This window comes from Cryptotermes secundus, unplaced genomic scaffold, assembly GCF_002891405.2.
Source record: "Cryptotermes secundus unplaced genomic scaffold, Csec_1.0 scaffold1359, whole genome shotgun sequence".
NCBI lineage: Eukaryota > Metazoa > Arthropoda > Insecta > Blattodea > Kalotermitidae > Cryptotermes > Cryptotermes secundus.
This window is the reverse complement of record NW_019734334.1, coordinates 167,960-182,579: the sequence shown is the minus strand read 5'-3', so window position 1 is coordinate 182,579 and position 14,620 is coordinate 167,960. Positions and strand designations below refer to the sequence as shown.

General features: G+C 37.5%; 1 protein-coding gene across 4 annotated transcripts in view; it reads right to left on the bottom strand.

The window, feature by feature from the left end:
- Positions 1 to 5,881: 5,881 nt before the first annotated feature.
- Positions 5,882 to 14,620, bottom strand: part of LOC111868701 (far upstream element-binding protein 1) — a gene marked incomplete in the record, with an annotated part of 82,212 nt that continues 73,473 nt past the window's right edge. For all 4 annotated transcript variants that reach the window (XM_023859598.2, XM_023859594.2, XM_023859595.2 and 1 more), the window contains 2 exon segments: positions 5,882 to 7,539; positions 13,661 to 13,801. In XM_023859598.2, the coding sequence (XP_023715366.2) occupies positions 13,704 to 13,801 (98 nt within the window).

Below are 14,620 nucleotides of genomic sequence, written 5' to 3'. Positions count from 1 at the left end.
TCTACCACAGAAACTTTTACTCTAGTATGCACTTGCTACATTCTATGGAAAGAGTCCAATGCTTTTGAATATTATATCAATTTCTCGTCAGTCATTCTTCACAGCACTCTTTCTGGGAATACAGATTTATAAAATTTCATAAATTACACATGACAGAGGTTTCCTAGTCCAACTAGTATGTCCAAGAAGCGAAAATATTTAGCACGAGAATGATTCTTGGAAGGAAAAAAAAATGCTTAAGCCAAAAACATGCCAATGTGTTTAATAAAGAAATTACACCCAAAGTGAGGTATATACAATGTTACACGGCAAAATTTTGGTTCACTTGCATAATCCCTTAAAGGAATCAATGGAACATGAAGAGATAACACATGTATATTAAATAAGCGTACTTTTATGCAATGACTAAGCAGCATAAATGCATATGGAGAGGTTGTCTGCATGTTTCACCTCTGCACTACTAAACACATTTTGATGAGCTGTGATATTTTGTGCCCAAAATAAAATTGTCACATAATTTTAATTCTTGTTCATATCAGTCAAATATAAATCCTACTCAACATGGAAATTAAATCAAACTTTTCTCAGAAATGTCTCATCCTACAAAAAAAATAAACTTTTCTCAGAAATGTCTCATCCTACAAAAAATAAGCCATTAGACAGACCACATACCACACTAAGATCTCTAACATTCATCCAAAACATTCTTCAGTGCTGAAAATAACGGAATATGGAAAAAGGGAGGAGGGAAGCACTAGGAAGAACTTCTCAAGGATTAATTTGTTTTTAGCAGATACAGTACAGTATAAGAGAACACTAGAATTCATGTTTTTTCCCACCGCGGCACCCGGGTTCGATCCCGGGTCTGGTCAAGTGAGATTTGTGGTGCACAAAGTGGTGCTGGGGCAGGTTTTCTCAAGAGTACTTCGGTTTCCCCTGCCAATCTTCATTCCACCAACTGCTCCACAATCACCCTCACCTATCATCTGGGGCTGGTACAATTGGCCAGAAGTGGCCACAGAACAAGGGACTTAGCCCCACCTCACACACATATAAGGAAAAAAAAATCCATGCAGCAGAGTCCTTCTTGAGAAGCCAACACTCACAAGAAATTTCTTGCATTTTATGGGGGACAAAGGTTCATTACTGCATTCCCAAGAACCCACAAACAGTCCCCATCCCAAGTTATATGAATCCAAATGCACAATTTCCAACTTACTTTTTGCGACCCATTTCAATATCATCCTCAAACCTAAGCATATGGATACACTGAATGAAAATTCTGATGACATTTCATTTGAATGACTTTGTCTGATACTGGTCAAACAACGAATGTGGTTATATTACAGGTGACTTCCGTGTCAGGCACTCTAATCTGTTCTTTGAATCACAATACAATAATATTCCTTTTAGACATAACAGTCTGAAGTTCTTATGGAAGCAAGTGGAGAATACTCAGTAAGCCAGATTAATGGTGAATTTTTATATATTACATCATGATTTATTAGAACCAAACAAGTTCCACAAATATTTTCACATGCTGCCAGGCACTTTCCACTCTATTCTGATCAAATTCTAGACAAGCTTAATGAGCAGAGCTATTTTAGAAAATCCAAAGAAAAAATTAGTTTCAAGCTGAGACAAGTTAATATCAAAATTAATTCCCGCACAAAAGCAGATAACAAATATACCAGACTTTTATTGCTTGCAAAAAATTAAAATAGATTTGGTGCAATGTTAGAATTCTGAAACACAGTTTTAAAGAATGCAAGAAAATACCTTATACACAGGTGAATATACAGAAAAATGTTTGCAGTGAATGCTGAGACTATTAAGCCCTGGATAATGTTGTGACAGTCATTTGCTCTGGGAATAGGGTTCTAAACCTGAAACACCTCTGGTATTCTTCCTCATTTAAGAGAACTTCCTGTAATTTCATTTTTAGATATAACTTCCTGCCTGGTGAAAATATCAGAAGGTGGCAGGCAAGCTCATGAGGAAATCATAATCACTGTCATTTTTGTGGTGAGATGCGAATTTGTGAAAACTCAGTTTCACTTCTTCCAATGCTATAATTTTCTCATAAACATCGTTTCTTTTTGCAATGCTACACAATTTTCTTAACCATCTTCAACAGTGCCATTAAGCAGTATTTCAATCTGTCATTCTGGAAGCAATAACATCTTTCAGAAACATTATACTCTGAGTTACCACCTAGGCAGCTTCAATGTAACACAATTAAAATCAGTACCATTCCATGGTTCTTCAAGCATTAGCAGATGCAAAACATAAATTAATTTGCAATAACTTCTGCAACCACGGAGAGCAAAGTGACAAAATGCATTTTTCAGATTTCAGTGAAGAACTTTCATTACTCCTAAAAAGTGTCTTCCAGAAACTGAATTTAAGCTTCCACACTTTCCATTGGGTGACAAAGACGCGTCCATTGAAGGAGTACATGATGAGACCATATTCTAGGCAAGAGTGAAATGCTGAAGAAGCCATACTGAACTAGTACATAAGAGTCCAAAGCATGCAGAATGTGCCAATATATCAGCAAAATGGACAATCTCCATGGAAGAGATAGCTCACTCAGATAATGCAGTATTGTATCGTGAAATGCGTACACCTTCTTTGCAACAACATTATACATACAGAAGGGCCACCCCAGGAACTTTCATAAGAAAATGGCATTACAATGTAATTAACCTGGAGTTGGGAGAAATTTTTTTATTGCTAGTGGGGTGGGACTAAGTCCCTTGTACTGCAGTCACTTCTGGCCTATTGTACCAGCCCCAGATGATAGGTGAGGGTGATTGTGGAGCAACTGGTGGAATGAAGATTGGCAGGGGAAACCAAAGTACTCTGAGAAAGCGTGCCCCAGCATCACTTTGTCCATCACAAATCCAACGTGACCAGACCCGGGATTGAACCCAGGCCACCGTGGTGGAAAGCCAGCAACTAACTGCTTCAGCTATGGCGCGGCCTGGGAGACAACATAACTGAGCAATCAAAACAAATGAGCCCCTTTCAAACAACATTTCTGTTCTCCTACAGGATTCACATATGTGCTTGCAATTGAAGATCTTTAGGCTGATAAAAAAATGGAAAGAGCAGCACACTACATGTGTGAACATGAGGACAAGTATTTTCACTTATTTCTATGAGATTGCTTTAAAATACAGTAACATGCTATTCTGTCATTTAAATACAGTATGCGCCAAAAATATACTGAAATGAAAAGACGAACAATATTACCTTTCTGTCATCTGAGTTTATTTCTCCTGAAAGAAACCAACACACACACTATTAGCGTGTTGATTTACTATGCTATGCATAACGTGATGGGTAAGAGCTGACGGTAATAGCATTGCCTTCCTCATCCTCAATGAAAGAGGAGCCTAATATACTGTGTGCTCAGACCGCACACCATATCGTCACACATGTACTATGTAGCGGCTTCTGGACAATAACATATGGCCGCTCAAAACCAAGGAAGCGAGTTGTCTGGCGGTTGATGTAGACATCCAAGTGAATGTGACTTTTGTCGGAGGACCATACATTTCTCAAGAAATCTGAATCCTCATACACCATGGCCAAAAATGTTCCACAATACACCATCCTGGTTCTCATATCTGACTCTGTCAAGCATTGTCCGACCTGTATCTGGTATGGAAATCCACCTGTCCTTAAACGATCGGCGAACGGACATATCGCTGCCATTCAGTTTCAAGGCCGTTCATCATGGCAAATACCGCACCCGCTGAAGAACATGTGCATGATTCTCTTCTGTCGAAACAGTTACTGGCTGACCATACTTCCCCTTCCGTTGATGAGAAGGGCGAAATTTCATAATAGACAGCATAACTGTGTTACTTGGTGCCGTCTTATCAAATCTCTCTTGGAACTGTTCTGTCACCTTTTTCAAACTAGGTCCCCTTCACGACCACTTCAGTATGAGTGGAAATAATACTGAACTATGAACACTTTTTCCTCCATCGAGAGAACCATTTCCAACAACTGCACAACACAACTTCCTTTTCATTACTGGGAACACGTGCGGCTGGAGCTATGCCCCATCAACAAACACATGTGCGTTCAGCACTGCACTTTTTGGCGCATACTGTATATCAGCAAAATCTAAATAAAAAAACTGTTACTCACCTGAAACATTCAGCTCCTATCCCACTTCAGTCCAGTTTGTTTTCAACATTTCTGTTTAAACCATCACTAAAATTCCACAGGGGTAATCTTTCTTACAAGCAGCATACTAATTTCTCAACATCAATTACAAATATAGGAACAGAAGACTACATAACACAATGAATGAAAACCAAACAAATCTGATTCATCAAACTGGACCAAAGCATCACGAGACTCTGCATGAACAGAGTTACTGCAACCGCACATGCAAGTTTTAACCTGTTCATGCGACTATATCCAACTTCCACCAAGGTCATCCAAATGGAAAGTTGTCAGACTATGCATTCCCTGTAACCACAACCTAAGTCTTCCTGTATCATGTGATCTCTTCCCTGCACGGTCTGGCTAGAACTCGTATGCACTTTTCTTGACCATGCTGTTATATGCCCTGCCATCTCTTCTTCCATGATCTGATCCTCATCACATTCTTATAGAGAGAAGATTATGCTCTTATTTACACAAATTTTCTCTAGCATCCTCTTACTTCCTCACAGGTCAAGCACCCCTTTCCTCAAAACCCATAAACCACAATCTTCCCCTAATAATGGACACTGAATTTGATCCTCATACAGAGCAGACTAGAAGATAAAAAGATTCTGAACCAAATGCTAGCAAGAATTCCTCAAGCTTCTGCTCACTTCTTACTGAATGCTATCTGAATCTGACTCCCTGACACATTTACAAAGGATTTATGAACTCTCATATGTTTTTGTCCTGATAACACATTAACTTAGTCTTCCCTGTGTTGGCTTCTACACCTGGCTCCCTGCCAGCATTTAACAGTTTCTGTGCCTCTCTATACTGTATATGTGCTTTTGCCATACAAATTAACATCGGCATAAGCAGAGTTCATGTTTCTGTTGGGCAATATTAAATGATGTAAAGAAATATACCTGAATTTTCCCATTATAATAAATGCATGAGCAATAACCAACATGGGCCAATCCACTTATTTATGTTATTTATTTCTTGTTTATTCACTGATGCTATCAGCAGCTCAGGCTATATACCTTGAATTAGACGTGACAAGGAATAAAAACTGAAAAGGATGTAGAATGAAGCAGCCAACAACCATTTGGGCATTTGCCAGAAGGGACTATGGAACACCACAAAAACCTCATTCAGGACAGTCTCTAGGAGGAATTAAAGGCTATCAAGATACGCAATGTGTGTATATATATATATACACATACACTTACATTTGCTTACTTACCATTAACTTAACATGGATTTCAACAGCTCATATACAGTGTCAAATTATAGGATTAGTGAATAAAGAACTGGAAATGACAAGCAGTCACAATCCAACCTTAAAGCGCTGCCATGGCACTGCCTGGGGAGAGGGCAGAAACCATGCAAACCAGTCATGATAGCTCAAGCAGGACTGCTAACCACTTGTTTAGGCAATCTGGGACCATGGAATCTAAGTTGCAAATAATGTATTTCAAAAATCTTTCCACTCATCTTATTGTTAGACTGGCATTTGTTATCACTCTCCAGAAAAATAATAAAAGAACTGAACGTATAAGCCCATTTCCCATCCACTCCTCCAAACCAATTCACTGTACACAATATACCTTTTATTGCCCCACATGAATCACAGGAAGTTTAAAAGCAGCAGGTATTAACATTCAGAAAAGCCTTCTTGTTTAAGGCTGGGGGGAAAAAAAATACATGCACAGGAAATTCATACATTTTTAATTCTAATAAAAATTAGGAAAAAGTTACACTATTGTTATTTTAGAAGTAAAATTAATTTATGTCTGATAAGATCATGAACATCACTTGTTTATCATTATCTAGTCATGTAATAGTACGATATTTTTATATGCTATTCTAGATATCTGCACCAACTATTCACATGTTATCTATGGCCAAATGAGCTATAAAGAGCAATCAAAATTTGCAATTGCTTTTATGTCCTAAAGATAAAACTTTGAATGCCACACCCGTTTGTACCTCAAAATATCTAATGACTGGGAAAATGAAAGAATGAAGGTTTTAGGTAAAGATGTTCACAGCAATGTTCCATGACACTTTAACAAAATTGTAAAATAATATTTTTATTATACAGTATTAAAATTTGAATATATCACGTATATTCTCAAAGCTAACTAGTTTCTAAATGCATATTACTACTATGTGAAGTCACCAAAATTCTTATTTGTAACAGCTGTGGCTTCCAACAGTCAATTCCAACCCTGATTTACATTAATGATCTTGTAATTTATAGTGCTGGTGCAAATATGTATGCGTCCATTACTCACAATTTACCTGCAATCTAAACTTCCAATACTGCATAGTGGGAAAATATATCAATATTGTTTAAAAATACAAATCATCAGAATTCTTAACATAAGAAAATCAAAAAAGTAAATCACCTCAGATCAAACTTTATTCCTCCCCTGTTACAACTCTGTCAATGCCCCAGTTATATGATTGTGAGTAGTGGGCGAAATAACTGGATAAGCATTATGCTGTATAAGAATTACCTGTTCTTTTAACTAGGTGGGTTATTTCATTTTTCCTCTCTGCACAGGGTATGACCACAAATGGAATATTGTTGCCCTCTTAGAGACATCCGCTCTCCATTTCAAGATCCAGGACTGACCATCAAGTGTACAACTCCATCCATGTTGTTATATCCAGCACCTTTCGCTCGCATACCACACACTACAGAATTACTACGGTCAACTCGACACCTCCCACGAAAATAACTACCCCTTTTCTCAGTAACACTCACATACATACAATAGCATGTAGGAAACACAAAAAAATTGTACAGCAATTTTAACAGCTGAACATACTAATCTGCTGAATTACAAATTGCAGGTTTCACTCAATCATATGTTACCATACTTTTCCCCTGCCATACACAAAGTAACCAACAAAAATTAAACATATTTATTAAGAACCATACCAAGTAAAAATGGAAATTAAACATCAGAGGAATATTGTTTTATATCTTATACTATTATTACACAGCATAACACAAGAATAGTCATTACACCCTTATGCATAGGGGAAGCAAATATGGCAGAGGGTAGCAGCATTTATACTGAAATACACTGCCACTCCTAACAGTTTTGTCATCATCACTTAAACATAAATATTAAGAAAAGAAAATCATACGAGACAAGCAAGGAGACAAATCAAGTGCTTTATATCCGCAAAATGTCCACATAATAATAATGTTACCTCGCTCAGCCCTCACAAATATTCTCTAACAGAACACAATACACGTAAAATCTGTGGATGTTCATATTTGCACTATTCTGGATAGGGGGCATTTCACATTTTGTGTTTTGATCAACCAACCAGTGAAGATGAAATTATCTGAAAGGAAATGCAAAACACACAACATATATATACATGTAAAATTCCTATCATGTAAACGTGATTGTCCTGAAAATGTGAAGAAAGCATATTAGTGGAATTTTCTAATATAAATAAACTATTGCATATCACATGGCGCTGCATACTGAAACACTTATAATGATCCTACTTGACAATGGATGATTTCAACATACAAGTTTTGCATAATAACCTCATCAGTGTATGAAGGAACCTATCAGTGTGCTCAATGGCAAACATTAATATACACAAGACACATATCATGGGCAATACATTGTATATAAAAATAATCATGTTCCAGTATCCAAGTAAAAATCATATGCAAGCAGCTCAGTCTTCACAGACGACACAAGTGAATGATATTCAAACTCTGTTGCATACCTAGGCAAACACATTATGATCACAGTCATAAGAATAAAGTATCATTAATACTGCTGAAGTCAACCATCCATTACAAATAGAACCATCTCTGTAACCTACCTGTTCAGCAACACCATACTCACCAAGTTGCATGAAGGCTCCTAATACAGATTAGGGAGCCAACCAAAACATCTGGTGATTTGCTATAGGGCATTTCCCAGAGACTGATGGTGAAAGTTTGAATGTTCCCACATACCCACATCGACCAACCTTGGCTCGCTAGATTTTCTGGAGCAGGGGGCATAGCAAGCATACAAGAAACACAACGGAGGAAATGGTACCGCTTGGGGTGTGCAAGTAACATGTGAGAAATGTGGATCTGCGTGAAAAACGTGGTTCATGTGTACCTTAATGGCATTTTGATAAAACAACACTTAACAGATCTGTTCTGCAGGACTGTATTTTATTAAAGCCACAGCTAGCATATCTAATTAACACTCAAGTACTTGGGCTGTATCAGTTACCTAACCAAATACTGGGTAAACATGAGAAATGTAAAAATAAAATCTGGATGCCTATATATGCAAATACAGAAAATCAAACGTGCCACAGTATCTGTCAAACTGAAAATGCTACATCACATTTTATACCCTTTCCTCGTGTAAAATATGTTGAAACGGGATAACAGGTAATTTCTAACCATAAATTCCATAACTTTGGTACTTTCTTGCTGGCATAAACATATTTATATTCACAAGACTTAACACTAAAAACTAGTCTTGTTTTCCCCCAAAAAATTACCAATAATATTAACCCAATTTGTGAGTCATGAAAAGGTGGGATCACAAACATAACGCTTCTTAAATAACATGCACATGCATAACATCATAATGAAAACCCCTGAACACAAAGTGGTGACATACTTCACTATTTATTAACAATCTGCCTTTTTTACCCTACAAAACATTTTTTTTTAATTTGGTCCAGTAACTTGACAATTCCTGTTTCCAACTTCAGGAGGTCAATGGCCTTTAACCCTTTGACTGTCAAGCCTCCTCACAGCACTACCAACTAAATATGCCAAAGCTGATTGTAAAGTGCAGCTGCACAGAAATCCCACAACACTGGCCTCAAATAACCTCCAAACATTTTGGGATTATCCTGCGAAAGCCCATTCTTTCCTCTAAACACTGATGTATCACACCTGATCTGATCTACTGACAGAAATGCTATACTAATGAGCTAATATCTTTACTATTGCAGTTTCTACAAAAGCATGCTGAGTCAATCAAATCAGTTTGCTGTGAGCAGAGGGCTAAAAAGCTTTATATCTCTCCATAGGCTGTCTCATGCCGAGACAAGTGTAATGTGGTGAGCACGTACAATCACAGAAATTGTTCTACTTACTGCTTCTTGGAGTAATAATGAAATTGGGGGGGGGGATATGTACAAAAACAAACTCCGTGGCCTGTAGTCCATAAGCGAACTATACCGACAGAGCGACCACCACTTGTTGGCAAAGTTAGTGCCAACTTTAGCAGAGATAGGGTGTCATGTGGTCAGCACAAAGGATCCCTACAGCCATTAATCTCGGTTTTCTTGACCGGAGCCATTATTTCCTTGAAATAGCTCCTTAATTATCCTAACAAGGCTGAGTGGACTCCATTCCAGACCCACTACTTATCAGAAAAACTGGTAGCACCAGAAATCGAACCTGGAACCCCTAACCACTAGACAACAGAGGTGGTCGGGGAATACATACTAAGTATGTAAAATGTTTACATGGTCTGACTTTCAATACTGTTCAATTTATAGGCACAGCAATTGCAAGTTCACATTACAAGAAAACTTGAAACAGAGAAGTAACTGACAATGAAGTCAAAAATAGAACCAAAAAATTTGCACAACACATGCATATTTATCATCCCCCCCCCCAACATATATGGATTAAGGTCACCATGATTTTGATTGGTTAGGCCATTCCTAAGTGGTAGTCTCAATTACAATCCAAAATTTCATTTCTATACACAATGAAAGGGGAATGAACATTATTTGTCCAAATTATTAATTGTAATCATTTGTGCTCTAAAATTTTCATTGCAGGGAAGACTAAGACTGTAGGGTTCTGGGCTATGACACTGTAACCAGGTAGGTTGTTACCAGTGTTCTGGATGAACTTATCTCTTCTACTCGGAAGTCAGCAGGTTAATCCAAAACATTAGTAACCACCCACACTACAAATCATGTTTTCCTCATGCTTAACAACAGTACATTTGCCATTACTGGTACCAAACTACTTCAAAGTCATTAAAATTGATGATCTGGGGGCATAAGACATTCATTCTGCAATTCCATCATGCACAATTCAAGGTGTACAAGAGGGTACATTATTTTAGGGCGATGACATGACTGAATCTATCCAATGTGAAACATAAATACAAATACATATCACATACTTGCAAAAAATACTGTTTATGTAAATAATTGTTAGTTTCACAGAGAAGAATGAAAATGGGGGAACAGAATGTAAATTTTCTATTGGTGTTGAAAAAACTCAAACAAAAAATTTCAAGATATAACTCGGGGAAAATCTAGCAGTTAATATTATACCCGACAAGCACAAACAATCATTTCAGTCCTTTTAACAAAATGTTACAATATAGCACATACATACTATTGTCCATAAATTTAACAAAGTAAAAGTGGATCATAATAGTGGTTTTCAAGGTTACTGCATCATAATGAACAGTTAAGAATGTTTTCTCTACAACAGAGGCTGCAAGTAACTGTTAAGTAAACAATAATTCCAGAAATTTATCTCACATCACAGCATAGGCATATCTGCTGTTGCAGATATGAACTGCCTACAATGTAATTTCTTGTCCATAATTAACAAAACTTGTGGTGCTGAAATGAAAATTATGCCTGAAAAAACAATATATAATGCATGTTAACCTTCTGCTATTCCAAATAGTAATATTAACCTCTGACTCCATGCATAGCCATGCCCTAATCTTTTAATTGTGAGTCCTGCAAATCTAAGCAAGGAATACAATTGTTCCATCATTCACCCAACAATGTGTTGCAGAAAGAGCAGAATAAACTTTGGCATCAGAAGAAGTTAGGAGAAGGAAGCTGTTGTCAGAATTATCTTAGATTATCAACCATGGTACAGTTTAACTGTCAAGGAATGAACAGTGGTTCTAAAGCCTTTTAAACACATTACAATCAAACTTGCACAAAGTGTGCAATTCATCAGCATTATTTAAAACATATTAAATGGAAGATTTCTGTTTAAATTTCAGATAAAATGAACTTCTTAAGAGGGAAAATTTTTATACAAAAACTTTACACACAGAAAAATTTAACATTATCCTTAGGAAAGTTTTGGCACGAGTTCATAAATCTAACTTCTTAAACAGGAAACCTCTGTACCTGGAAATACTGCAATTATCAACTTAAACAGGCTCAGTCACTTATATATTTGATATAGCGAATTTTATTTCACGCTTGCTCCTACAATCACACAGTTTACAATCTCACAGCTACTGCCATCTGCAGTATTACAATTACTTGGCCTGCGAAGGCTTTACTACAACTGACTGGTTGAGTGTCTCACTGCTGGCTAACTCGTAACTAACTTAAATAAAAAGGGGGTGGGGCACAAAATTCAAAATTTACAACAAATTTAATCTTTATCAAAATGCTTCATGCTGCAATCATGTTCCAATTTTAGAATTTAAAAACCTGCATGAAAACTGTGACAATGTGCATAAATACAGTGCAACCTTGATATGACAGCTTATGAAATTTGTAAAAATGCCTGTTACAAAGGATTCATCTGCATGTAACTCATGAACCACTACATGGATTTTCTTGAAATTTGATATTTGGGAGTTTTTATAAAATTTGACAACGTACTTCAATTCTGGTTAGAAGTGGACAGTAACAGGCACTGTACTTGAAATGTGTTTCCTAAATACGTATCAAAATAAAAATTGCTTGGAAGAAAGTTGCAGGCAGAAATGAAGGTCATTTTTTATACCTAACACACTCTTACCCTTACAAAAAGCTGGGGAAATGAAGTCACAACTGACTAGGAATCACTGCATCCATTCTTTCACATATAAAAATGACGATTCAGTAATAAGTGAATTTATGTACATGACGTTAACAAGGTGATGAGATTAATTTTGTAGTGTGACAACTGGGAACACTGAGGCACCAAGACCACTACGAGATGATAGCTACATCCTCTACCACCAGAGTTTGTGAAGATGTCTGTTTTGTTACAGTGTCACAAAAATGAAGAATAATAATCTCGAGCAACGTCACGCAAGCTGGGGAAGGGTGCTACTGATACCTATGAAAAGGTTCCAAAGCATCAGGCAATGATTCTGTATCACATGCTGAAGTATTCTGGTAGCACAAAGACTTTGTAAATGGGCGAGAAATGGCAGAAGATGAACTGTGATATGGACACCCTGCCTCTGTGAGAACACGCACAAACATTAATCTTGTGAGGGCATTCATTCATCGTGGCCACATCTACACGGTGCCACATCCCAGAAGACTGCTTTCTTCATAGTCACCGCCGTGAAAACCTCAAATCTTGCTGAATATTATTACTGAATAATGAATTGAAAATGATGTGGGGTTGGCCACAGCTTAATTTAAGGTACTGTCCCAGCATCTACCTAGAGGAAGTGAGGGAAACCACAAAAACCTTATTAGGACAGCTGATCTCTGGGTTAAGAATTGAATTCTGAACCTCCAGAACACAAAGAAGAGCACTAACCACACAAGCGCACCATTCAATTCTCCTACAGAGACTAAATGGGGATTACCTGCTGCACTCATCAAATACTTCAAATGACTAATCTCACTCTGGCACACACAGCTGCAGGATCTGTCAGTGTCTATTCAGTGGCAAGATAATAACAATCAGCAACTTCAATTACTAAGTAGAAAACCAACTTTTTGGGCAGCTTTTTCCACTTGAACAGACTAATGTTGAAAATTATTTAAGGAGGCACTGGGCACAAACTCCACAAACACACCTACAAGTATATGACTGCATGACCACCAGTGTTATCAAGTATCCTATCTGTACAACTACTACCACTGTTACACAACCCCTTTTGAGCACAGGGAGCTCCAAGAACTTAACATCGATGACTGCATGACCCAAACAATGTAATCACTACTTAACCTTCTAAGGGACCATACATATTAATGCCATCACTTTCTGGGGGAGTACTTTTGAAATAATGTCACTAACCATTCATTAAGATCCAGCTACTGACAAGCACAACTTTATCCTGTGACCACCTTCTATCTGTTGTTACCAGATTTTCAGGAGTAATGACATAACGATGACAATGAAAAATATACTCCTGCATACCACAGTCAGCATTTGAAGTGCAAACCCCAAATCTGGAGCATGGAGCATGTTTGGCTTGTGCATATGATTCAGCCACTGACACACAGGCAGACTTTTACATTCCCATTAAGAATGTCCAAGAAATATATATTTATACAGTTTTAACCCCATTCAAGATTACAAAAATTAAATTCTATTGTGGAAATTGTATTTCTAGGTCCACAATAAAATAAAACACCTACTCATGAAGATAGTCACTGGCTTCATTACCATTTAAATTACTCCTGAATGTAATAGTATCCTTCAGCCCATCTACTCTACAGATTCATAGCAATAGCTCCGCGTAGCTTCATTACTTACGGTTACTATTCTCCACTTTTCTTCTTTTATGTAGACTGGTCATTCACTGATTGTCTGGTCCACCAGGCTGCCCACCATATCCACCATAGCTTGGATAGTTATACGGCTGCTGCCCTGGCTGTTGTGGGGGTTGTGGACCTCCTACAAAAATAAAACATTTCACCACAATGAAAATTTTTTAAATATGTAAAATGTGCATCCAGTTAATATACTGAGGGCAAGCGGTCACTGTGTGGTACAATGAAACCTGTCTACAATGGCCACTTATGGTTCCACTCAAATATGGCCAACCTATACAAAACAGTGCTACATTCTACATTTTTGTGTCCATAGTTACCACGCATTACTGACCCTGTAACTGAAAATTCTAATGCACTACATTTCTTGAAACGTTTTTTACAAGGATATTAAGATTCATGTTCTTCTTTCCTTTTGCTGCTGCTCCTCTCCCAAGCCTACAGATCCATATTTGTTACCAACTACTAATTTCTGCTATAGCAAACTCCTGGGCAACAGTTTGCTGGCTAACACCTTTGTCCAACACATGTGACTCATTTATCTTCTTTCCTACTATACGTGTTATGAGTATAACACACGCAGTTGCAGGAGCACGACACAACAAAAGCACAACACACAAGATAGTGAACGAGTGCTCCAACAAAGGAGAATGGGCATGACTGACGTAGTGAGGGGCGACGTAGCGATGTGGTATCCTGAACAATTTTAATATTTTAACGTTTGACAATGTATATGATAGATACATATTTTAGTTATTTTAATGTGTGAACATGGCATGCAATGAACTGGTTTGACGTGGATGGGTAAGCACCTGAAGATGGCATTATTATGCCGAAACATGTAGTGCGAGGGAGAGAAGGAGTTAAATGAGTGTATGCACTGCAAGACGGATTAAATAAATCATGGACTTAAATGAGTGCAACAGGACGCTAAAATATAACA